This window comes from Apiospora phragmitis, assembly GCF_038363925.1.
Source record: "Apiospora phragmitis strain CBS 135458 chromosome Unknown utg000013l:1.0-2965645.0:1.0-2969333.0, whole genome shotgun sequence".
NCBI classification, from domain to species: Eukaryota; Fungi; Ascomycota; class Sordariomycetes; order Amphisphaeriales; family Apiosporaceae; genus Apiospora; species Apiospora phragmitis.
The window spans coordinates 1,341,936-1,365,314 of record NW_027117413.1 but is presented as its reverse complement, the minus strand read 5'-3'; the positions used below and the strand labels follow the sequence as shown (position 1 = coordinate 1,365,314).

The following is a 23,379-nucleotide window of genomic DNA, read 5'->3' as shown; positions in this document are numbered from 1 at the left end:
CGTCATGCCCGACGGCCCAGCCCTTCTCTTCATACCTGCTTTCGGTATGGTATCGACAGGCCGAGATCCGTGATACTCTTTATCCGCATAGTATCTCCGGAGAGACGGCACCGGGCGTTGCGCAAAACCCGCACGGCTCCGTATTGCCCGAACACCGGAACGGGTAGCTGTTGTAGTAAAGGGCATTGTTGGTAGTTCTCAAGAGTGTTTTCTTGGACAAGCAATTATGATGGAAAACTTCACGATAACAGCGTATGAATTCAGTGTAAGTAAGTACATAGTTATAATCTCACAGGCTCTCTGTAAGAAACATATATTTCCAATGAGGTGCTCATTACGCCACGAATGTGTGCTCATAAGGGTGTTGGATGAAGTCACTGTGACGGCATGAGTTCTGGAAGTGGAGCTTCAACCATACGCAGTAACTTCACCTAGTAAAAAGCCACAGTTCAACCACGAAGGTAGGCCAAACTTCAATTCGATGTAACCTGACAGTTTATAAATACATAATGAAATACTGTATCTGGCAGTGGTTGGACGGTATTCCGATCCAGATGAACCACTCCTCATATGGCGTGTTTGCCTTGGCCCCCAATCCCATGAGGGCGTAATCGTGTCTTGTCGTTTTGGAAGCGAGCATTGCTTCTGTCAGTCATACAAACAATGACCCAACAATGAACGCCGATTCCGGTTTAGATGAATACAACTATAACGCCTCGTACACTCGTCCAAATCCAATCCCGCATCCCCTTTTACTCAGGCAGCTGCATCTCGAACTCATCATCGTCTTCCAATGCCCCGGGAAGACCACCACCGACTCCGTCGAGCTCGTCCTCGTCCTCTGGACTGAAAATGGACAAGAAAGGAACGCGTTCCTTCCACTGTTCGTCTTCAGCGGCAGCCAGGGCCTCCTTGCCGCGGGCAAACCGGGTCGGGGTGATGGTCCTCTCCGAGTCGTGGGAAGTCATTGTTTCTGAACGAGCAAACTCAGGCGCCTTGGGCTTGTACTGGGGCGGGGGTTGCTTCGTCAGAGGTCTCTTGGTTTGCTGAGCAAGTGCTGATGCAGTTGCGCGGCCCTTGTTGTAGCCAATTGTTGTGCGCGAGTTTGCTTCGATGTGTCGAATCTCCATCGAGGTCTTCTTGGCCACAGTAGGCCGAGTCACGAGAGGATGCCTGGCTGTTCGCAGAGCAGGGATGAACGAGACCGTCGTTTTCTTTGGAGCAGTAACAGGAACTGCGCGGCTTGCCTTCCGCTGCAGCGACTTGGTCGTGTCATCCATGGAGAGGGCTTTAGCAGCATTCTTGGATGCAAGCGACGATAGTGGTCTGCGAACGACCGATGCCTGACTAGCTGGCCTAGACTTGCTAGATGACGAATCTGAAGCGACCGGCTTCTTCTTGAAGTAGTCCTTGGTTTCGGGACATCTCCAACGGACCAGTCCACATCATCCATGGCCTCCATGATCTTTCGTTCGCCCTCCTCCAGGGCTTTGCGGTTCCTCTCCTCCAACTCCTTGTCTGCTTTGGACTTGCCTTCATTGTCAACGGGGTTGTAATAGTATTGGTAGTGGCCCCTGAACAAGTTCTCAGGCTTCAGAGCCTCAAACGTCAATCCGCCATCCGGGAAAACATCTGACTCGTAGGGCAGGTCCTTGGGCTTTGGGGGGCAGTATTCAGACTCCTCGTCGCTCAGATTGTCTTCCACTTCTGCGTGCACCTGAATCTTCTGGATTTCACTCTGGGGCTGCTTCTGTTTAGGTCGAACGGTACCTGGCGCCTTGATTTGTGACTTCTCTAGATCCTGTATCACACTCTTGACATTTGTGGCCTGGGGTCCCTTGGCCTTTGCATTCGTTGTCTTGTTTCCGAGAGCAGGGCGAGCACGCGGTTCTATATCAACGCGAGTTAGCTTCCAGGATAGCAAGATGTTTGGCTCTGGGCCGGGTCAGAAGATGACGTACCACAAGGCGTGACGAAGTTCGATTTATCCATTCCTTTGATGCCTTTGGAAGTGCCCATGACATTCTCATTGCCCTTTGTACGGTTGCCATTTCCCAAGGCGCTCTTAGCACCTCCGAGAACATGGCTGGCGTTCTCGTCGTTCAGCGGGATCTTGACCGGTGTCTTGGGGTAACGGGACCCAGCAGACCGGTTGGCATGTTGCTGCTTGAGTGCTGCCCCATTGTGGTGATGAGCCACCAGGTTCTCTTGGTCGCGTGCAACCAACATGTTCTCGTAATCGACGTGCACGTAAAGACTGCTAGCTTAGGTAGGTATTGTATGATCAAGAAGCTCGGTTTGCCGCGAAAATTAATTTCGATTCCCTCAGTGTGCAAGGTATGTATGTCACATCAGCATCATGGTAGATCTCCAACAACCTGACGTGTGTGGGTTTGTTTGATGGTGAGCGGTGGCAAACGGTAGACGTATCGCGTTACCGTGGGTGAATTTGGTAAGGTCGCTCTGAAGTGGTTCTCGGTTCTCATGTGCGAGAAAATGTTTAGTTGCCGAGCTGTGATGATGAAGTTGGAGATCCGGGACGTGAATATTTGGACTTGGTTCACAGGGCAACGACATGCACGGAATGCCGACGGAGTCTCTTTCTGGCTAGGTCGTGGAAGCAAATGTGCACTAGTGGTTTTCACGAGTATCCTCGTACCTGTTTCTCCAGCCAGCCGTTTCCGGCCAATCAAACCTCAGCAACACCCCTCCTTTTTGGGGGTTCTCGTTGCTCAACTATTGATTGCAGCTCCTTGTGGAGGGGCCAACTGCCAACCTAGGGAGCCTAGGTAGGGGGAGGAAACCACAGTCCAGGTCGAAGTCGACATACTTCAAGTTTAGATGCTCGTACTGTCTGTCCCTAGCCACAAGATCGTAGGAAGCACGCTACAATAATACCAAAGGTCCTTTTTAAATATGGATGTGCATACTCTTTGTTCTAGTGGTAGCTGTATTATATTATTATGCCCCAGTTGAAGGCGCATGTCTGGCTTAATTATCTGGTACTGGCATCATTTCCGGTAGAGTAGAATAAGTTCCATAGCGTACCACGTACTTCTCTCCTGTCCCACGCAGCGGACACCACGCCAACACACAGGCACGCACCAGACCCAAGCAGACCTCTGGAGACTGAGAGATTGCTTGATTGACCCGACCCAAACCAAGCCGGACCTTCCAGCACCAGGCACCTGGCTAAGGGTAGTTACAGGCTACAGGCTAACAAGGGAAAAAGGCACGACTCCTCCCTTTCTTTCAGCAGAGCAAGCAGACAGTGTCAATCAACCCCATTGATTTATCGACCGCTTCTCCCCCTTCTCTCCCCCACAACCAACCTACTACGCATTCAACACATTCATCCCCAAACTCTTCTCTCACTTCTGTCATCCTTTTTTTTTACTTGTAGCATTCGAGCCTCGCTTCTATTTTCCGACTTCACGAATAAACAACACACTCGCCATCATGGATCGCATCAAGGAGGTTAGCAGCAACCCAGACACCTCTCCTTTCACGACTGTTCCCCATTTTACCCCACCATCATCATGGCCGTCAGAAGCCAATGCGCAGGCCACCAGGTTGCAGCCTACACAGGTCCTTGGGACGACGACGCGCACCCGATCAAGCGACTCATCCATCCCCTATAGCATCTACAACCTACCATGCTAGGTTCATTACTAACATATGATGGCGTGATAGAAAATGAACTCGCTCCGCCTGGAGGCCGACGAAGCTGCCGCCAAGGTCGAGGAGTTGCAGAACAAGATCAAGGCTCTAGAGCAAGAAAACCTGGCTAAGGAGCAGGAGATCACCTCCCTCTCCCACAAGAATGGTCTCCTCGAGTCCGAGGTCGAGAAGCTTGACACCTCGGTCAAGGACCTCAAGAAGGCCGCCGACGAGGGCCAGACACATGGTACGCAGAACGAAACCCTGCAGCGCAGACTGCAGTTGCTCGAGGAGGAGGCCGAAGAGGCAGACAAGACCCTGCGTGAGGCAAACGAGAAGTAAGTCGCCCAACCAGCCCCGTGCCCCCGGATCGCTGTTTTTTTATTTAAAAGAGTTACTAATGGAGCTTTCGAAACAGGCTCCGCCAGACTGACGTAAAAGCCGGCCACTTTGAACGCAAGGTGCAGGCTCTCGAGCAGGAGCGGGACCAGTGGGAGTCCAAGTACGAGGAGATGTCCCAGAAGCACGCCAAGCTGAACAAGGACTTCGAGGACTTGCAGAACGAGGTCGCCAACATCTAAGCCCCGGCGCCCCCCGTCATGATTCGGATCTGACGAGTTCTTGGTCGAGTCAAGGTTCCGGCTGGCTGCATTGGAGCATCGCGAGAGGAGAAAGGGGTGAATGCGTGTTGTTGTTGATGTTGGAGGATACATGGGTGTGGAAGGATTTCGTCTGCCCCAAGCAAACATTGCATTATTTCGTCGCTGGCCTACGATGGTTTCTTCGCAAGGCTGTTGGTTCAGCGGCTCGACACGGGTTTCTGTCTTTTGTTCTAGAGGAGAATGTAATTGCCGAGAGGCCACGCATTTCAGGACTGATCACAGGATCACTTATACCAAGAAACACAAACAATGACCCCCTTAACGGCTTATATTTCCTCTAATTCTTGAATGTGCATCGCCGACTGTTACTCTCTCCCTTTCATGCGCTTTCTCGCCTGCTGTTTCCGAGCACCAAGTGCCCGGTCCGCTTTGCTCTCGTACCTGAACTTTGGCTTCTTCGCTTTCTTGGCCTTTTCCACTTTGCCCTGGGCCGCCCGCCTTGATTCATTGGCTTTGCGCTCTTCCTCCTCCAGTGCCGCCTGCTCTTCTTCCGGTCTGTATAGTCCGTCCCTCGAGACACTGACTGACTCCACTGTAACGGACGTGTACTTGTCGTCGTCGATGAACTCATCTTCGTGGTCTACTGCCTCGGCCTCAAAAGCAACTGGAGCGTCAGGCAGACCGTCCCATTCCTCGCCGAGCTTGTTCTCGTCATCCTCTTCCGGCTCCTCGTCTGAATTTGCGCCGCCTGCTCGGTCTGCAGTCCGTAGGAGCTCCTGGACGGTCTTGACATGGTTCGCTACTTCTTGCCTGCGACTTTCGCGGTGCTGTAAAGAGTGTTAGCATTGATTCGTAGTTTCCTAAAGAGCCTATTTGAAAAATCAAATAAAACAAAGTCGTAGCTTACTTTCTCTCCTCGCATCAATCTTCTCCTGCCGCGCTTGCTTCGCCGCTTGTTCTTGGGCGTTCTTCACACGCTGCAGCTTGCGCTTGTGGAAACCGGTCAGGTACTCGGAGCGGGCATCGGGGTCGTAGCTGATTTCCTCGATCGTATGGGTGTTCTTTCGCTTCTTGGATGGTGCGTGGAGGATATTCTTCTTGGGGCGCGGGCGCGCAAACATTTTGGCTAGCTTGGGTTGTCCGGCTTCCAAACAAGTTTGACAGAAGAGTAGGGAAAAGAGTAGAGGCAGCCCTAGTGTATTGACTAGAGCCTGGGGTATTGATTTACTGTACCCAAAGCGAATGCTCGTGAAGTGTTCCTGTAGTTTGTGATATAATCGAGTCTGCCGCTTTCTCGATGCCTTTACTACAGAAATTCTAGACTTTCTTGCCCGCTGAAATCCGCTAAAATCAACTAACTTTACAGGGGACCTGGCCGACCTGATATGCCTAAGTAGCCTTGCAGATTGGCCGTGTTGGGGGCCCAAGCGGAACTTGCCGCACAGACGCAACTGCAGCAGCATGTGGACGTCAACTCTTGGTTGGAGCTCAATCAACGGCCGGAAGTGAAGCTCTCATCGAATCGAATCTAACAACTTGCCCATCAACGCCTTCGAGACGCAACCCCGACCCTCTACAATCACGATGCATTTCTCCTCTACCGCAGCCGTTGCTGCGCTCTGCTGCGCTGAGGCGCAAGCTTTCTCCAACACCTCGCCCTTCCTTCTGTTCTCGACATCGAAGTACGTAATCCCTCATCATCACCATCAACAAACCGCCCCAGTAGTGTATATACGCATCCATCGCATCCATCTAACTAACCCTTCACGCAAACTAGGCTCTCCGACTCAGCCATCCACGACCAAGCCCAGATCCAGAGCAGTGCCTCCGTCACGAAGCTGGCCACCGACATCCTCTCGACCTGCCCGACGGAACGCTACCTGATCGTCACCCAGCCCAACCTGCACGCCTCGCACCTGCGCTCCGCGACGTCGGCCCCGCGCCTGCAGCACACCCTGAAGAGCGCGCAGGTCGCCTCGCGCGTGACCGTCGCCGAGGTCGCGGGCGCGCTGGACACCAAGGCGCTGTCGAAGCTGATCAAGGCGTCGTGCGGCAAGGAGGCTTCCGTGGACGAGGTCGCGCTCGAGGCGATCCCGACGACGTCCAGCGATGACGAAACTCTCAAGGAGAACGACGACGACCTCGCCGTCGTGCTCGCGCAGTACGAGGCCGAGGGCTCCTTCACGGTCGTGTACGCGGGCGTGCCCCAGGCGGCCGACGAGAAGGAGCAGAACAGCCGCTACGAGGCGCAGTTCGTCGATGCGGCGCGGGTCGAGCTCAAGCGGGATCTGGGCAACGGGGTCTACCGGAGGGCCAACGAGACGGACAAGCGGCCGTTGTTTGAGAAGTACCAGTTCTTCACACCCGGTAAGTTATATACTTCCCTTCTTCTCCCCTCAAAGATGATACTACGTTTGGTTGGTGAAGAGCAAAGAACAAGAAACCACTACTAACATTGGCAAAATCAGGTATCTTCATGGGCTTGATTGCTGTAATCGTGCTTATGTCTATCCTCGGGGCTGGCATTTCAGCTCTGTCTAGCTTGGAGGTGTCGTACTCTGCCTTTGACAAGGATATGGGCCCAACCGCCCAGAAGAAGCAGCAGTAGATGGCTGGGAACTAGGCTGTACTAAGAATCATGTCCCTCGAGCGTAGTGGGTGGTTGTGTTGATATTATTATGTCCATGAAGCGACACTGTATGATCAGAGATTCCGGAAGAAGCTCAGGTCTCCATATATAGTAGGGAATGATGGAGCTACGTGTTTAGAGACGGAGGTGGCGGCCTGTGGAATGCATTGCCCTCTACAAAGTCATCGTGTATCATTTTATTTGCGGGCAGCCTCTGGGCGGGATAGTGTATCGAAATTTCAAATTTGCCAAATGCTAGTGAAGTACGGTCTTAGAATTCCTTTCCTTGTGTATCTATATGGACATCCTATCCTGTTCGATCGCTGGCACGGGAGAGGCAACTGAAAGACACCTGAAACGCCTGTTTTCTAAACACGTCTAATACGATGAAGCCATGTCATTCTTCCTCCTCAGTCGTATCCGCCCGATGTACGTTTTCACCCGAGAGAGGCTGAACTCCTTCAGTATTGGGAGAGCACCTTCTGCTCGCCCAGGCCGAGTGCCACGTCCGAGAGATCACTCATTGATGCTTCTCCCTTTCGTCTTGGTTCCCAGCAGACTTTCTCTCGCTTTACCACGATCCATCAACTGAATGAGGCAAGCACGCACCCCGAGGAAGACGACACAATGATTTCCATCATAATTATCATTCATCATAATCGATAGTTGCCGAGTCTGACTGGTCTGAGGTCTGAACAACAAGGGTAGCTAGATACCACTTTTTGCTTAGACCAGATGGGCGGGCAGTAAGAAGTTGGCGATACCCTCGCGGACGGCGTATTCATGGCCGCAGTTGCCACAGACGAGTTTGCCCTCCATCATCTGCGTCTCCATGAGCAGGTGGTGCAGGTCCCGGAGCATCTTCTCGTCGGCCTCCAGCTCCTCCTTGGTTGGGGGCTGGGCAGGCAGCGAGGGGAAGCCCAGCTGTGAGTGAGAGAGTGAGTGTTAGTGATGAGAACAGACAACGAACGTGACATGAGCGTGTGTAATACTAGAGGAAGAGGAATGTGGGAACAGGTGAAGAAGACTGATAGTCGCAGCAGGAGTCGGGGTGAGCAGTATCATATGTTCTAGATATGCACGTCAAAAGAGAGTATGTCGACTAATATGGTGTATCAAGATGGTAGAGTGGAAGCAAATATCTCCAGCATGAACCAACAACACTCATGCATCAGTGCAAGAGCTTTCTTGCCACCATGCTCTGACAGGAACAAAGAAGCCCAACCAAGCATCTTCAAGGGCATTGCAGAATTGTAAGTGAGTATAAAACCTACCTCAGTCGCCGTGGTAGACAGCGCAGGCCAATCAATGCGGGGCATTATGTTGAGAAGCAGTTCCGAGTTGACCTCGAGATTATCCTCGACGAGCTCAGCATCCTTGGGGTGCAACGGGTAGGAACCCGTCGTAGACTTGCAGGCCTTGACGGCGCAAGTCAAGAAGTTCAGACTTAAGACCTTCATTTTGGTGGCTGGGTTGTTTGTATGATTTGATCACTTTGGTCACGAAGGTCCAGCAGTCGCATGGGAATAGAGAGATTCTAGACTTTTTTGAAAATTTTATGGAGCATCCATGCGCCCAATAAGGTGAAGCAGGCAACTTTACTTTCACTTTGCACTTCCAACTTCAGCACATCGGAAAGCCCCACAACTCGCAGTATAATTGATCACCCCTTTTACATTGAACAGTGATAAGTTATGGATAAATCCATTTTATTTGCATTGAAATTTTGCTGCTGATTCGCTGTGTGAACTATTTAAGCCATGGTCTTTTCGTAGCCGACGTCGGTCTTGGGCCTGGTGACGCGCATGTAGATGAAGAAGACAGCCACGAAGACGGCGAAGAAAGCACCCTTCTGGAAAGCCGAGAGTCCGTAAGATGTGGTGGTGTCCTGCTGCAAAGGGTTCGCTTCCTCTTCGTTTGAGTAGCCACCCGCCCACGCAGAGTTACCGTAAGTTTCTTCTCAGAAAAGGGGAGCGGCGGGATCAGCTCAGTAACGAGGGAGAGCGGGCGAGGGCGATGCTGCAACCAAAGGGGGGATGATCTCTCAAAGGGGAAGAAGCGAATCCGTGTCTATCAGGGTAAGACGAGGGGCTACCAAAGGGGGGCTGTTTATAGTTCCATGTGGATACCTTCAGGGGGCACCTCCAGCTCTCCGCTCTTGGCGATCTTGATGGTCTTCTCGGGCTTGTCGCCGGGGAGAGTCTTGAAGTTCTCGATCTTGGTAACGAGGTCCATGCCCTCGAGGATCTCGCCGAAGACAACGTGACGACCATCGAGCCACCTGGTGGTTGCTTGTTAGCACCTAATCTGTTTCTCTGCAGCGTCGTTTCTGTTTGAGGTACTTACGAGGTAACGACGGTGGTGATGAAGAACTGCGAGCCGTTGGTGTCCTTGCCGGCGTTGGCCATGGACAGCATGCCGGGCTTGGTGTGCTTGAGCTTGAAGTTCTCGTCGGGGAACTTCTCGCCGTAGACTATTGCAAGAACAAATTAGCCACCGACATGTTATGGATTGCCAGGTTGGACCAAATTCATGACTTACTGGACTTTCCACCAGTGCCATCACCCTTGGTGAAGTCACCACCCTGGATCATGAACTGCTTGATAACGCGGTGGAAGGTAGAGCCCTCGTAACCGAAGCCCTTCTCGCCAGTGGCAAGAGCGCGGAAGTTCTCAGCGGTCTTGGGGACGGTCTTGCCATAGAGACCCATGACGATGCGGCCGACGGGCTCATCGCCGTGGGTGATGTCGAAGTAGACCTTGTGGGTGATCTTGGGGCCCTTGGCAGCCTCAGCGGTCGACGCGAAGAAGACCATACTGACTCCGACGAGGAGCAGGGCGCTGATAGCGAGTCGGCGCAGGTTGAACATGGTGGGCAATTGACAATGTCCAAGTGATGTTCAGTCGTGTGAAGTGAAAGTCGTCGAGATTGTGTGATCTTTCCAGAGATCAATGGGGAAGAGGAAGTAGGAAAGAAGAAAGAGGAGGGTGGGAATCGGCGACCTGGTATGGCAATTGAAGCTACGTTTCAAGACCCCATCGACCATTGAAGCTGGACCCCTAACAGGCCCTCAATTGGTCCGGGAGGCAAAGCCAAGGGCGGGTGTACAGCGATTGTACACTGCGACAGAGTGCAGCCCCCCTCGTTTGTCTACCTTATCGCTATCGATAAGCTAGACGACGCGTTGGCTGGCTTCTGGAGAGCTTTCTGGATGGAGGAACAGCTGCTGCCGAGCTGCATAAAACCGGATGGCACATGCACTACACTTTTTGAACCTGAAGGGCATAGACAGAGTCCAGCATCGGCATCAAGACCGAGAGGCATCAGCACATTGAATAAATAGACATTGCAATTGCGCCTGTAGCAGGTCGGATATTTATTCAAAATGGTAAATAAATTGCTGTCTTCATTGACTCATATCATATAGGGGACTTTGCTAACATTCCTCCAGGTGTTCGTTCTGGGAAACAACTTCCACCCCCAAAAGCTGGTCAAGGTACGTCCGACACCCCCCGATCGAGATAACCGCCGTCAACTCCCCGGATCCTAAGCCAATGGCGGCCGGCTCGCCTTCTTGCGGAAATGATAAATGCTCACATATCGCTGCGTATAGAGGGCCCTCGAGTCCTTTTACTCCCTCGGGCCCCAGACCTCGGCGCGCATCATGGCCAAGTACACCATCCACCCGCTGGCGCGCCTGGGCAGCCTGCCGACCAAGACGATCGTCTCGCTGACGGCCGAGCTGTCCACCATGACCATCGACAACGACGCGCGCCGCATCGTCCAGGACAACATCAAGCGCCTGCGCGACATGGGCTCCTACCGCGGCCGACGTCACGCCATGGGCTTGCCGGTGCGCGGCCAGAATACCCGCAGCCAGATCATCACGGCGCGCAAGCTGAACGTGCTGGAGCGTGGTGGTGGCGACCGCATCCGTGGCACCTAAGCACATGGCTTTGTGAGGTGGAGCGACAACGGAGTAGACAAACCAAAAGCCGGTGTGAAAATCCCAGAGGATATGTCCCATGGAGGTTACGCCGCAAAGGAAATCATGAAGAAGCGAAACATTGAAGCAATAATGGGAGGGATGTAGGATGGGTGAATACTCGGGGCCTTTTCGGCCAGCAGAGAGCACCCTTGGTGTGGCATTTGGAAGCGGCGTTCCTCATTTGCATAGAAATCGTAGAGACTGCCACCATCTGCGTCAACCAGATGATGGGTCAGCTTTAAGGGGGTCATAAAAAACCTCCTTTTGTATCATAAAAGCCAGTGGACAAATCAGTAAAAGATTGAGAACACCTATGTTACCAGATCATATCTCGTCCGGCATAGTCAGTTGGTATGTCTTGAAAGTCAGATCAAGGAAGTCTTTACCATTAGGGACATCAGTTTGTAAATCTCCCTGGTCCTGTCCATGCATCGTATTCAGCATTCCCTCTTGGCGTGACATGCCATTGGAGGGCACCCGGGATGAACGCAGAGGGAAAATTTGGTACTTATGGTACAAAAACATACGTTTTTATTAAGACTTACCACCCTGGAAGTACAGACTCAAGGCTGAATGAAGCCGAGCCAGCTTTTTCGACAGACTTATTATCACCATGCTGATCAACAACTCAAAGAACTTTCTTTCTCAAAGTAGAGAATATCGCTTGACCGATCAACCAAAATAACACTCAGAAAAGCATCAGTCAAAACGAGAAATCGAGACTGTATGTATTTAGGATGGGGCCTCGACTATGTGTCAAGGTGAATCGTGAACGGTCTGTCATCATTCATTCAGCCTGGAGACTTTGGATGTTGTTTGGTATTGTATATCTTCAAAGGTCCGACAGTGCAACTCGAGATTGTGAAATCGGCACCAGCTGCCACAATATGTCAAGTATTCTCATCCGCGCCCAGTGGTTACAGGAAACGGACATCGACTTGTTCTTGTGGAATTACTTAAGCCACGAATACTGGGCATTCTCGTGATCTACGTACTAGAACACCAACGAGATAGTGTTTTGTACTTCCTTATTGCAAGCCCCTTTTGTATACAGATCTCATTTACAATAGTAGTACATATATTGGCTTGTAAAGTAACCACAGCCACCAAGTCATGCCTATCTATCCTACTCGACAATGATCTTTCCAGTCTCGGGTGGGCTGGGACGAACACCGTTGATGAAGACCTTGCTGCACAGATCGCTCTGATGGCTCCTGATCATCTCGGCCAGGGCTTTGCGCTCGACGACCAAGCGGCCCGTGGTGAGCAGATCCTTGACGTCGACGTCCTCGAGGTCGAGGGCCAGGCCGTACTGGGGCAGGAGGTCCATGGCGCTGAAGAGGTTCTTGCGCCGGTCGGTGGTGATGAAGGTGCTCCGGCCGTGAGCGCGGCCCCACTCGTTGCCGTCGAGGACCTGGCGCGCCCACTTGGCCTTGAAGCCGTCGATGAGGTCCTGGTGCCGAAGCGCGCCGTGCTTGACCATGTCGCCGAACTCGTGCGGCATGGACAGCTCCATGCCGTCCTCGCATACCACCAGCTCGCCCCGGCGGTACCGGTAGCTCAGCGCCGTCCGCCACGCCAGGTCGTAGACCTTGCGGTTCATGCCCGTGCCGAAGTCGCGCGGCTTGGGGCCGAACGTCTTGCCACCGCCGCGGCGCAGGGGCGACTGCTTGTCGCCGACACGGGCATCGCCCGTCTTCTTCTGGGGCCTCAGCTTCTTGTGCGAGCCGCGGACCTCGTACCGCGTCTTGGAGGAGGCAGTACCTTGTCGTGTGTTGTCGCCCTCGAAGATCACGGCCAAGTGGAGGATGTCCCGGCGCATCGGGAGGTGCAGGTGTTTCGAGGACCATTCTTCGAGGCGCTGGGGCTCGTAGGTTTGGAAGTCGTAGACGGTCACTGGGACGGCGGGGGACGGCCGCCACGGTGTGGTCATGAAGGTGGTAGTGAGGTTGCTCGTGGCACTGGGCAGGGTAGCCTCGGTCGCCATGGAGCAACTAAATGTTGAAGGCAACCTCTGTGGTTTGCATGGTCAGTCCTGCAGCTGGAGGAAGTGAAAGATAACGAGCCGAGACGTACCGAAGAGACTTGGCCGCATGACTGTGTAGAGAGGGTCAGAGACCGAAAGGCCTCTGTTAGACCGCGTGCACCTTTCCCCGCCATGATTGACTGCCGGCTCGTATGGTTGCGCAGGCTCAATTGACGTGGGATTGGCGGTATAATCCTCGGTTCGTTGAGCGATGGTCGACTTGAGCTTCACTTCACTTTGGCAAATTTGGATGTTCTCGACCCTTGCAGCTGCTCAGCGGCCCGGGATGGCGGGCTTGAGAAATTAAGTGGGGCCCCTTCCAATTGCTGTCACTGGTGTCGCGCAACTCCGAAAAGTTTCGACAGCGAATCTCAGCTACTGCTAGAGCTCCCGACAATCCTCACAGGCTCCAGTAAAGCGTTCAATAGGCAATCATGTCCACTTGCCAGAGGGTCGCAAGGCCCATTTCCCGGTCTATGCGACAGGACCGGGTAGTTCTCAGCTTCACTCGCACTTTTTCTCAGAGTGCCGCCCGCAAAGAGGAAGCCACTACGACGACGACAAATACGCCTCCCGCCGCCCAGGTGCCGCCGCCGAGCTCAACCGCCGCCGATGTAACGAAGGAAGCGCCTGCATCCCAGCCGAAGCTGACCCCAGACACCGCCACCCAATACTGGGAAGAGATCCGTCTGTTCAAGAAGGGAACACCACCGGTGGGATCACGGCGACGTCGTGTCGCCATGCAGACCTCGGAGAACGTCCCCTTTGAGCAGATGCCATACCAATGCTTTCAGGAGGCCCGGAGGGTTCTGCAAGAAGACCGCAAAGAGAAACTCCAGGCCCTTGCGAGCGAAATTGCCAAGGTCAAGAGGCTAGAGGCGACACCCGCCGCCCAATATCCTGGAGGAGAGGCGAAGAGGAACATGCGGCTTGAGAGCATGAACAAATGGATCGAGGAACTCAAGATCCTCGTGGATATCAACGACCCAATTGTCAAGCGGAAGTTTGAAGATGGACTTGGTACGTTAACCTGCGTCTAGCCGAGTCCTGCTTTATTTGATTAATTTTCTTCTAGGTGACATGGACAAGCCTATTTACCGCCACCTCGCGGAGACCAAATGGAGGGGCTACCCCTTCCGCCTGATCTCCCAGCGTATCGAGCAGCTCAATATTGTGCCCGATGTGCTGCCCAAGTTTGAACCGACTGTCGACGTGCAGATGTTCTTCCGTCAGCGCAAGACTGGTCCGGGTGAGATTATCAACAGCCGCATCAGCGAGAAGCCCCCGAGCTTGAAGGTCCAGGTTTTCAACCCTGGCGAGCGCCTCGTGTCGGTCGTGGTAATGGACTCCGATGTACCCAATGCCGAAACGGACAGTTTCGAGCGTCGCTGCCACTACCTGGCCGCCAATGTGCCCATCTCCCCGAACAACCCGTCTCTTCCCCTGAGCAAGGTCAACAAGGAAACGCAGCTGGTCGTTCCTTGGCTGCCCGCTTTCGCCCAAAAGGGTGCCCGTACCACCGCATGTCGATCTGGATCCTGGAGCAGAAGCCCGGCCAGGCACTGGACTTGGCCAAGCTGAAGGAGCTGTACAGCGGCCGCGATGGCTTCAGTCTGAAGAGTTTCAAGGACAAGTTCACTCTCAGCCCCGTCGGTTTCAACATTTTCCGCTCCGTCTGGGACGAGGGTACTGCCGGCGTCATGGAGCGCTGGGGCATCCCTGGCGCCGATGTCGAGTTCAAGCACGCGAGAGTGTACTCGCTCAAGGGCGAGAAGAAGGCTCGTGGCTGGGAGGCCAAGCGACAGAAGCCTAAGTACAAGAGCTTGTGGAAGTACACCAAGAGAATTCGCGGCATGCCCCGTCGATAAACCGCTGCTTGTCAAGTGTATCTACGGTGTGGCGCGGTGGGCTCTTCAGGGGTTGCTGCGTTCCGTCAGGAGCAAAACCTGGGTTCGGTGCCTGCCGATGTATCCAACCATTGTCGAACGTGTATCATATGTATAAAGCACCAGAGACTATAGAGCTGGCGGAGCTGTGTCAAAACTATTGTAACATACTACACCAGTATCTACCGCACCATCAAAATATGTGAAACTCATCTTGGACCGGTTGCCTCCTATATTTGGTGCCTGTTGAGTCATCTGCTGGTAGCACAGGCGTATTACCCGTCTAGCGACCAGATCAATTTACCTTGCTATAAGCTACGAAACCACCCAACCAGACTTAGTCTTGAACTCCCTGGGCAGATATGCAAACATCATATCATGGTGCTTATAACCGGTAACGAGATGGCTGGCCCTAGTAAGATAGCTGGTCATGGGATAATTGGTATTGGGACAACGAGAATAGCTGATGGTATCTTCTGACTTACGAAACTCGACGACTTAATGCACAAGTGTATCCAGAGTTGCGAAACCGCAAAGCATTTCTGAATACAGCGCTATAGCAACTGCAATTCTTTCTCCCTTTCTGAACTGGCTTCCTGGGGTCTACGATCTAGTTACTCGTGGCATGACTATTGCCTAAGGCCTCACAGAAGATTCTTAGCGTAGGCGAGGCCCCAATGACTAAGATACGTCTTAAGTTTAATAAAAAAAAGCAAGCGGCGATAATAAGAAAAAGAAATATAAAAGCTAGAAACACTTGGTATTAATTTAGCTATTTAAGCTTTTATTTAAAACGAGAGTAAATAATAACTTTATATAATAATTTATTTAAAAAAGAGAGATTTTAATATTATTAAAACTTATTTATTTATTAAAGTTTTTTTTAAAGTTTTTTATAACTTATAATTTTAAGTTTAATAAACGATTTATTTATAATATTATTTTATAACGTAGTTTATTATTAAGTTTAACTTTTTTTAATTTATATAATTAAGTTTTAATACGTAATAGTTTTTTAACTATAATGTCGATTTAATCGAAAAAAGATCGTATTATTTTAATAATCTAAGCGATGCGAGAAGGTTTAAATTAAATTAATTAAAACGCTGCTACAAAAGTATACGACGTCCCCCGAGTTATTTTAAGCGACCGACTCCGCGGTATTAAACCTCGACGCGAAATTCGATATTTATAATATAAATTAAAATTTTTTTTAAAAAAAGAGCTTCATAATTATATAAATAATATTAATGTTATAAAAAATATAGTTGCTTTTTTTTTAAAAGTGGCGCGGCGGCGACCGCGTTAATAAATATTAGATTAAACGCTTTATTAATTATAACTTTAACTTTAAAACTCGAATAAACCGTTAATACGATTATTAAAGGGCTTTTTATAAAGATATAGGTATTATTTCCGGCTAGTTCGCGCTAATCGTGAATATTAAAACTAAATACGGTATTTTAAACGAAAATATATAAAATTTTAATAAAACCGGCTTTATAATAAGTATAACGTATTTTATAAGCGAATATCTTATATAAACGAATGTCTCACTTTTATAAATTTCTTTATAGCTTTAACCTTTTTTTATATTTTTTTACGTCCGAAAATATTATAACTTTAAAAAGAGAGTGATATAGTTTTAACGCTTTAAGCGCTTTAAAAAAACTTAACTTTAAGCTTATAAAAATCTATATTAATTTATTACGTCTTATTAAAAACCTTATAGCGTAGACGAAATAGTTAACCTATACGACGCGAAATATTTACGAATTCTCAAAGGTTTTTTAAATTCTAAAAAAATACGATTATTCGATATATTATTAATTTAAATACGCGATCGTTTTTTCCCCGGCTAAGTAGTATAAAAGATACAGCGAATCGATTATTTAACTTACGCGACGCGGGACGCGTTAATATTAATTAAACCTCTAACTTTATACGACGATAACTAAACCTCCGGACGCGTTTTAACCGAAGAATCGATTATTAAAGAGTTTTTTTACGAAAATCCCGACGCGTATCGCGCGTAGTTTACCCTTGTATAAAATATAATTTATAAATATAAGATTTAAAAAGAGGATATTTATAACTTTAATAAGGCCGGCTTTTTTATAGGTTAAATATCGTTTAAAATAATCGTAACCACCTTTAATTAACGCGGAAAGCTTAGGGTAATATAATAAAAAAACTAGGAATAGGTTATAATTATCTAAGGCGTCGGATTATACGGTTATATTATTCCTTCGTATATTATCTTTACTAGGAAAACGTACCTCTCTTTTTAATATAAAAATAGCTTATTATTAAAAGACTAAATAATCGTAGTTATTAAAAATAACTAAATTATATAAAAAAGGCGAAGATTAAATTCGATATTTTAATAAATATATAAAGTTTTATACGAAAAGTGCTTATCGTTTATTAATCCTTAACAGCTATAAGAGCTATTATTTAATAGTTTTCGAGCTTTATTATTAAAAAAAACTCGATTATTATACTTTATATATTTTCTTATTTATTATATAAGCTTTAACGTTTTAATATTAGCTGTTTTCGTATATTAAAAAAGGCATACGAAAAAGAAATTAAATATTTTATACGGGCGTATATTACTTTTTACTAGCGTTTTTAAATGCGTTTTAAGCGATTTTCACCATTTCGAATAGATAAAGAAGCCTTTAAAAAATAAGACTTATATTATATAATCCGGAATATATTATTTTATAATTAAATATAAAGTTATATATTTTAATATTCTCAAGGATATTTTTTAACTTATTTATTCCTTAAGAATTAAAAACCTTAAATAACTCGATTAAAGCTTAATCTTAAACCGAATACGTTTAAAACCGTATCGTATAGTATTAAAATAATTTTTCGACGTTTATTTTAATTAGTTTTAATTAAATTATAAAAACTATAACGTATATTATATACCGAGTTATTCTTTTAAAAAGTAAGAACGCGATACTTTAAAAGGTAAATAAAATGCTTAGCCGGCGCCGCCGTATAAAAAAAACGGCTATAAAATAGAGAATCAGTTCGTATATAAGTTAAAAAAGACTTATAATTTTAAAAGAACGTTAATAAATAATTATAAAACGAATCGCGTCGGAGTAGTTATACAAGGACGTTTAAGACACGCTTATAGCGTTATAAAATCTACGAAGAGCTCGAGCATAATACGCGTACTTATTAAGATAATATAAAAGTATCTAGAGATAAGAATTCCGATTTATTTTAATATATTAAATACGTTATAATAAAATTAATTTATATTTTATTAAAAGGGGTATAAAAAATTAAGATATTCGCTTATAAGATACGTTAATCGAGTTAATACTCGTTATAATACGCGCCGATCGTTATAAAAAAACGAAATCGGTTTAGCTTAATAATCGAGAATAATTAACGGCTATTAAATATATTAATTCGTAAAACTAATATATTCCGCCGTTTTTAATCGTTTAAAACTAATATTACCTCGTAAACTAATTTCGTAAATACGACTTACCGGGCGATTAAATAATTAAACCGACGTTTAACGGCTAAATTAATAACGAAACGAGCTTAAACTAAATTCGATATTTCGATAAGTATATTAAAACGCGAATAAAAAGCCTTTATCGCCTTTTAAACTTAAACGGTTACGAAAACTATATTTCGGCCGAATTCGAAGAATATTATAAAAATAACGGCATTATTATATTTAATATACTTCCTTATTTCTTTTACTTATTTTAAATTTTATATATAATATTTTATTCGCCGTTAAAACGTATTTATTCGAAATAAATCGAGCTATTTATTAAAACGTTAATAAATTATATTACGAAGCTAGAGTTTTTTATCGCTTTTAAAGCCGCGTATTTTATTATTTTTATAAAAAATAATATTAAATCTAAATTTAGCGTATTTAGTTTAATATTTAATTATTTAAACGAGATAATTAATAAGCTAAGTATTATTATAACTTAGCCCGGCTATATAGCTAGGGCTTATATCTTTTAGTGCGGACCAACAATGACTCGAGACGCTTACGGACCCGTAAAAGTTCAGTTAACGCTTACGCTCTATTAACGATAATAAACCTCATTATATCGTTATAAAACCTCGATAATTAATATCACGATAATACTATATTAAAATTAATTAATTAAGGATAAATAAAAGAAATAAATAAAGATAGCTAATATAAGTTAAATAGTTAAAATAAGATAATAATTATAAGTTATATAAAAATAAAGTAATAAAGGGTTAATAGCTCTCAAGATCTCGACGAGATCTAAAGAACCGGCTCGATAGGATCTCGCGAGATCCTCGAGATCCTTAGGAACTAAAGAATATTAATAAAGGAGGGACTAGATATATAACGATAGACGATTTTTTATATATTAATATAAATATTTTTTGTTTTAATAATTAATTTTAATTTATTAATAAGGTAAATAGCTTTAACGATTTTATTATATAAATACTTTTACTTAACCTTTTATTATTACGTTACGATCCGGCTATTATATATTATATTAATAAAAGCGTTATTTTTATTATACGTTTAAATACTTTTTCGTATTATTAATATAAACCTTAATACGTTTTATTAAGTTTTTTTTAAAACTTAAATAACGTTCGTTATATTTTAATTATTTTTATTTTTACGAGGTATTATTTAAACCTTCGAGTAATAGCTTTATAAGAATTATATTTATACTTAGCCTTCATAATATTATTTAATAAGGAAAGATTCTTATCGTTACTTTTAATACCTCTTAGTAGAACCCCGTTATAAATATCGATAGTAATAATAATAATAATAATTTTAAACCGTAAGCGCTAGTTAAGCGAATTAAGGAACTCAAATAAAAGAACGCTAATTATTAGTACTATTACGTTAAGTTTAAAAAGAAGCGTAACGAACTCTTCGTTAAAAGCACCTAGGGATAAATACTTTATAATATCGATAAACTATGCGAAGAGTTACGTCTCTTTCGAATAATTATTAATATTATTAAAACCTTTATTATATTTAAAAAGGGTATAAAAATTAATATATTAATATTATTAAATAAAAAGAGTAAGAATTTTTAAAGCTTTTTCGTTTAAGTTAAAGTTTATTAATAGTTTTATAAAAAAACGTTTTAAAACGTGACTTAACGAGTTATTTATACTGTTTTATTTTTTAAAAATAAAGCTTTCGTTTAATTCGAACCCTATTTAAACGAACTTATAAAAAACGACTAATAAGTTAAACTATACCATATAGAGGTATAACGAATTTTCGAAAATTACGACGGCTTTAAATATACTTTTAAATTACTCTTTATTACGATCGGCGGGTTAGTCCCTCGTGGGGTAGCACTTAAAGCGTAGAATTAAATAGAAATAATCGTTTAATTATTTCCGAAACTTTTATTTTATAATATAGTAATTAATTTAAACATATTATAATATAATAATTAAATATACCTATTAATTAAAAAACGTGGGTTCGATTCTTATACTTGCCGGACAAGAGCTCTCTTTAACTACTTAAGCAAGATTACTCGTAAATAATTAAGGCCTTATACGGATTAATTCTTTATATAAAAGCCCTAGGGTTTTTTATACCGAGCTTAAATAAATTATACGGTTATTAAGAGTTTATCGCCTTAAGTATAAGGGTATGCCCCTAAAAAGGGGGCATAATATTACGATCGGCGGGTTAGTCCCCCGCGGGGTAGCACTTAAGGTATAGAATTAAATAGAAATGACCGTTTAGTTATTTCCGAAGCTTTTATTTTATGGTGTAATGGTTAGTTTAAACGCATTATAATACTCTTTTAAAACCTTAATAAAAAGCGATAAGTAGAAAGGGAATTCGAAACCTTTAAATAAAAAAGATTAGCCACTTTTTATACCGCCGAGTTTTAATATATTATTAAGAATTAAAAGAGGACGTTAAGAATAAACTTAGCCGGCTTAATACATTTAATAATTTCCTTTTATATATAAAGTTTATTATTAAGATCGATATTTATATATACGAATAACGACGCGAGAAATAAGGCGAATAATAACGATAGATTAATCGGATTTAAATTAATATAAAACGATTATATTATTATATTAATATATCGTTTAAAAATATTACGGCGTATAGCTATTATAATAAATTTATAGATTTCGACGTTATTAAATACGATAAGCGTAATAAAAAGTAATATATTATTTATTATAATTACCGGAAATAAGGATATTACGCCCGAAAATATCGAGCTTTAAAGAAGGATTTCCGGAAAGTCTTAAACGGACGACATATTAACGTTATTAAAATAAAAGACGCTTTTATAATAATTATTAAAAGTAGTAGCGCTATTATAAAATATAGTAACCTACTTTAAATAGCTTATTATAACGACGGGTATACCTTATACTTCGTAAATTAAAAAGGAACCGGATAGTTTTTTAAAGCTTTTAAAATTAAAGGTAGTCATAATTAAAGCGTCGCTATAATACGAAAGGAATAGCCCCTCTTATATAATAAAAATAATAATTTAATAAACGATATTATAAATTAATTAAAGTAATTAATAAAACTTAAGCGTTTAATCGATATATTAATAAACGAGATCGCTAAACTTAGAGATTTAAGAATTAATAGATAACTAGTTATTTTTAATATTTTTTACCTCGATTTAAAATATTTACGTTAAGTACTTATTATAGCCGGTTTTAATTAAAAAATTTATAGTAATTATATTATAAAAAACGATTTCCGAATCTTTTTTATATACGAAAGATACTTTACGTTTTTATAGATTTCTATTATAATCAGCGGGTTGGTCCCCCGCGGGTAGCACTTAAGGCGTAGAATTGGATAGAAATGACCCGAAGAGTCATTTCCGAAGCTTTTGCTTTGTGGCGCAGTGGTTAGTCTACACACACTGTAATAATTTCGTGCGTGTATAACGTTTATATAGAGCACCTCGCGAAAAAACTCGAGTACGAATAGTTTCCTTAAAAGATCGGTAAATAATTAATTATATAATTATATTTTAATTATATTATTAAAAAGATTTAGACGTTAGTTTTTAATAGACGACGCGTATACCTGTTAGTATAAGAAGACCCACGGTGGCCACGATAGGGCCACCTAAAAGAACGGGATTAAAGGGAGTGTTTCGAGGATTAATGCATTAAATACGCTTTAGAAAAATCGCGAGCTTATAAACGTTTAAAGGAGAGCGCTTAACGTTTTTAAGACGTATAAGTATATGCCCGATAAGAGAACCCCTTTATTATATTAAAGAATTTATAAAGCGTTTATAGATTTTAGCGAATTTAATAAACTTTTAAATTATTTAAAAAACTCGAACTTTAAGTATTAAGAATAGTATTTTATATAAGGAGAAGTATAGAAATAATTTCGTTAATATATTAAAAAGTATTTTATAAAAAATAAAAGGAACGATAATAATAATATAATAATTAATTATAAAAGGTTATTAATTATTTATTAAAATATGTTATAATACGTGTGGACTAACCACTGCGCTATAAAATAAAAGCTTCGGAAATAACTCTTCGGGTTATTTTTATCTAATTCTACGCCTTAAATGCTACCCCGCGGGAGACTAACCCGCCGATCGTAATACTATGCCCTCTCTTTAAAAGCATGCCCTTATACTTAAGGTAATAAACCCTTAATATTATATAATTTATTTAAGCTCGGTATAAAAAAACTCTAAAGCTTTTACACGAGTAACCAGTCCGTACAAGGCCTTGCCTACTTACTAACGATCTTGCCTAGGTAGCTAGAGAGAGCTCCTATTCAGCAAGTGTAAGAATCGAACCCACGTTTCCTATTTAGCAGGGGTAAAGAGTTATTATATTACAATACGTATAGATTAATTATTACGCCATAAAGCAAAAGCTTCGGAAATAACTCTTCGGGTCATTTTTATCTAATTCTACGCTTTAAGTGCTACCCCGCGGGGGACTAACCCGCCGATCGTAATAGAGTAGCGTTTAAGAAATAAACGCCGCTTATTATAAAGGGATAATAACGAGCGAATTAAAATAGGTTCTTATATTTAATAACGAATAATTAAAATATTTATAATTATATTATATTAATAGTCGAAATTAAAAGAGTTATTATTTAAGCGTTATTAAATAATAAAGTATAAAGTAATTATATTTTATTACGAATTATTAATAATTTAGTATTAAAATAATAAAAGAAAGACGCTTTATATCGATTTAAAACCATCGATAAAGGATTTATAACGTACGATAATAAAGATGTATAAAGAGAAGTCGCGAACTTTTTAATTAATATTAAAAGACGTTATAAACGAATTACGTATGATATTACGGACGTCGCAGGATACGATATAATTTTAAGGATACCCTGGTTACGAGTAAATAATTTTAAAATTAATTAAAAAACAAGCTAACTTTAGTAAGATATATTAAAAAAAGGTTTAATTAATAAGTAGCGGTTTAAAAAACAACTTTTTAATAAATTTAAGGTATTTAAAATATATATTATTATTAAAAAACTTAAGCCGAACGTTATAATAATTATTTTAAAAGAG

General features: G+C 43.8%; 9 protein-coding genes across 9 annotated transcripts; 4 read left to right on the top strand and 5 right to left on the bottom strand.

Annotated features, from left to right (window-relative positions):
* Positions 1–752: 752 nt before the first annotated feature.
* On the bottom strand, positions 753–2,229 carry PG994_014146 (uncharacterized protein; the record flags this gene model as incomplete). Its single annotated transcript, XM_066865555.1, has 3 exons — positions 753–1,409; positions 1,433–1,890; positions 1,962–2,229. The coding sequence occupies 3 exons, from the start codon at positions 2,227–2,229 to the stop codon at positions 753–755; spliced, it is 1,383 nt and encodes a 460-aa protein (XP_066708684.1).
* A 1,467-nt stretch (positions 2,230–3,696) lies between these two features.
* PG994_014145 (uncharacterized protein) lies at positions 3,697–4,241 on the top strand (the record flags this gene model as incomplete). The annotated part of the gene is made up of 2 exons (XM_066865554.1): positions 3,697–3,998; positions 4,079–4,241. The coding sequence occupies 2 exons, from the start codon at positions 3,697–3,699 to the stop codon at positions 4,239–4,241; spliced, it is 465 nt and encodes a 154-aa protein (XP_066708683.1).
* Positions 4,242–4,627: 386 nt separating this feature from the next.
* On the bottom strand, positions 4,628–5,383 carry PG994_014144 (uncharacterized protein; the record flags this gene model as incomplete). The annotated part of the gene is made up of 2 exons (XM_066865553.1): positions 4,628–5,067; positions 5,170–5,383. 2 exons carry the CDS (start codon positions 5,381–5,383, stop codon positions 4,628–4,630), a joined length of 654 nt encoding a protein of 217 aa, XP_066708682.1.
* A 463-nt stretch (positions 5,384–5,846) lies between these two features.
* PG994_014143 (ER protein BIG1) lies at positions 5,847–6,870 on the top strand (the record flags this gene model as incomplete). Its single annotated transcript, XM_066865552.1, has 3 exons — positions 5,847–5,944; positions 6,040–6,629; positions 6,731–6,870. The coding sequence occupies 3 exons, from the start codon at positions 5,847–5,849 to the stop codon at positions 6,868–6,870; spliced, it is 828 nt and encodes a 275-aa protein (XP_066708681.1).
* Positions 6,871–7,617: 747 nt separating this feature from the next.
* On the bottom strand, positions 7,618–8,351 carry PG994_014142 (uncharacterized protein; the record flags this gene model as incomplete). The annotated part of the gene is made up of 2 exons (XM_066865551.1): positions 7,618–7,815; positions 8,166–8,351. The coding sequence occupies 2 exons, from the start codon at positions 8,349–8,351 to the stop codon at positions 7,618–7,620; spliced, it is 384 nt and encodes a 127-aa protein (XP_066708680.1).
* A 293-nt stretch (positions 8,352–8,644) lies between these two features.
* Positions 8,645–9,760, bottom strand: PG994_014141 (uncharacterized protein; the record flags this gene model as incomplete). The annotated part of the gene is made up of 4 exons (XM_066865550.1): positions 8,645–8,850; positions 9,021–9,172; positions 9,238–9,364; positions 9,433–9,760. The coding sequence occupies 4 exons, from the start codon at positions 9,758–9,760 to the stop codon at positions 8,645–8,647; spliced, it is 813 nt and encodes a 270-aa protein (XP_066708679.1).
* A 516-nt stretch (positions 9,761–10,276) lies between these two features.
* On the top strand, positions 10,277–10,837 carry PG994_014140 (mitochondrial 37S ribosomal protein uS13m; the record flags this gene model as incomplete). The annotated part of the gene is made up of 3 exons (XM_066865549.1): positions 10,277–10,279; positions 10,343–10,387; positions 10,505–10,837. The coding sequence occupies 3 exons, from the start codon at positions 10,277–10,279 to the stop codon at positions 10,835–10,837; spliced, it is 381 nt and encodes a 126-aa protein (XP_066708678.1).
* Positions 10,838–12,005: 1,168 nt separating this feature from the next.
* Positions 12,006–12,866, bottom strand: PG994_014139 (mitochondrial 54S ribosomal protein uL4m; the record flags this gene model as incomplete). Its single annotated transcript, XM_066865548.1, has 1 exon — positions 12,006–12,866. One exon carries the CDS (start codon positions 12,864–12,866, stop codon positions 12,006–12,008), a length of 861 nt encoding a protein of 286 aa, XP_066708677.1.
* A 473-nt stretch (positions 12,867–13,339) lies between these two features.
* On the top strand, positions 13,340–14,773 carry PG994_014138 (PEBP-like protein; the record flags this gene model as incomplete). Its single annotated transcript, XM_066865547.1, has 3 exons — positions 13,340–13,925; positions 13,981–14,315; positions 14,354–14,773. 3 exons carry the CDS (start codon positions 13,340–13,342, stop codon positions 14,771–14,773), a joined length of 1,341 nt encoding a protein of 446 aa, XP_066708676.1.
* Between the last annotated feature and the right edge of the window lie 8,606 nt (positions 14,774–23,379).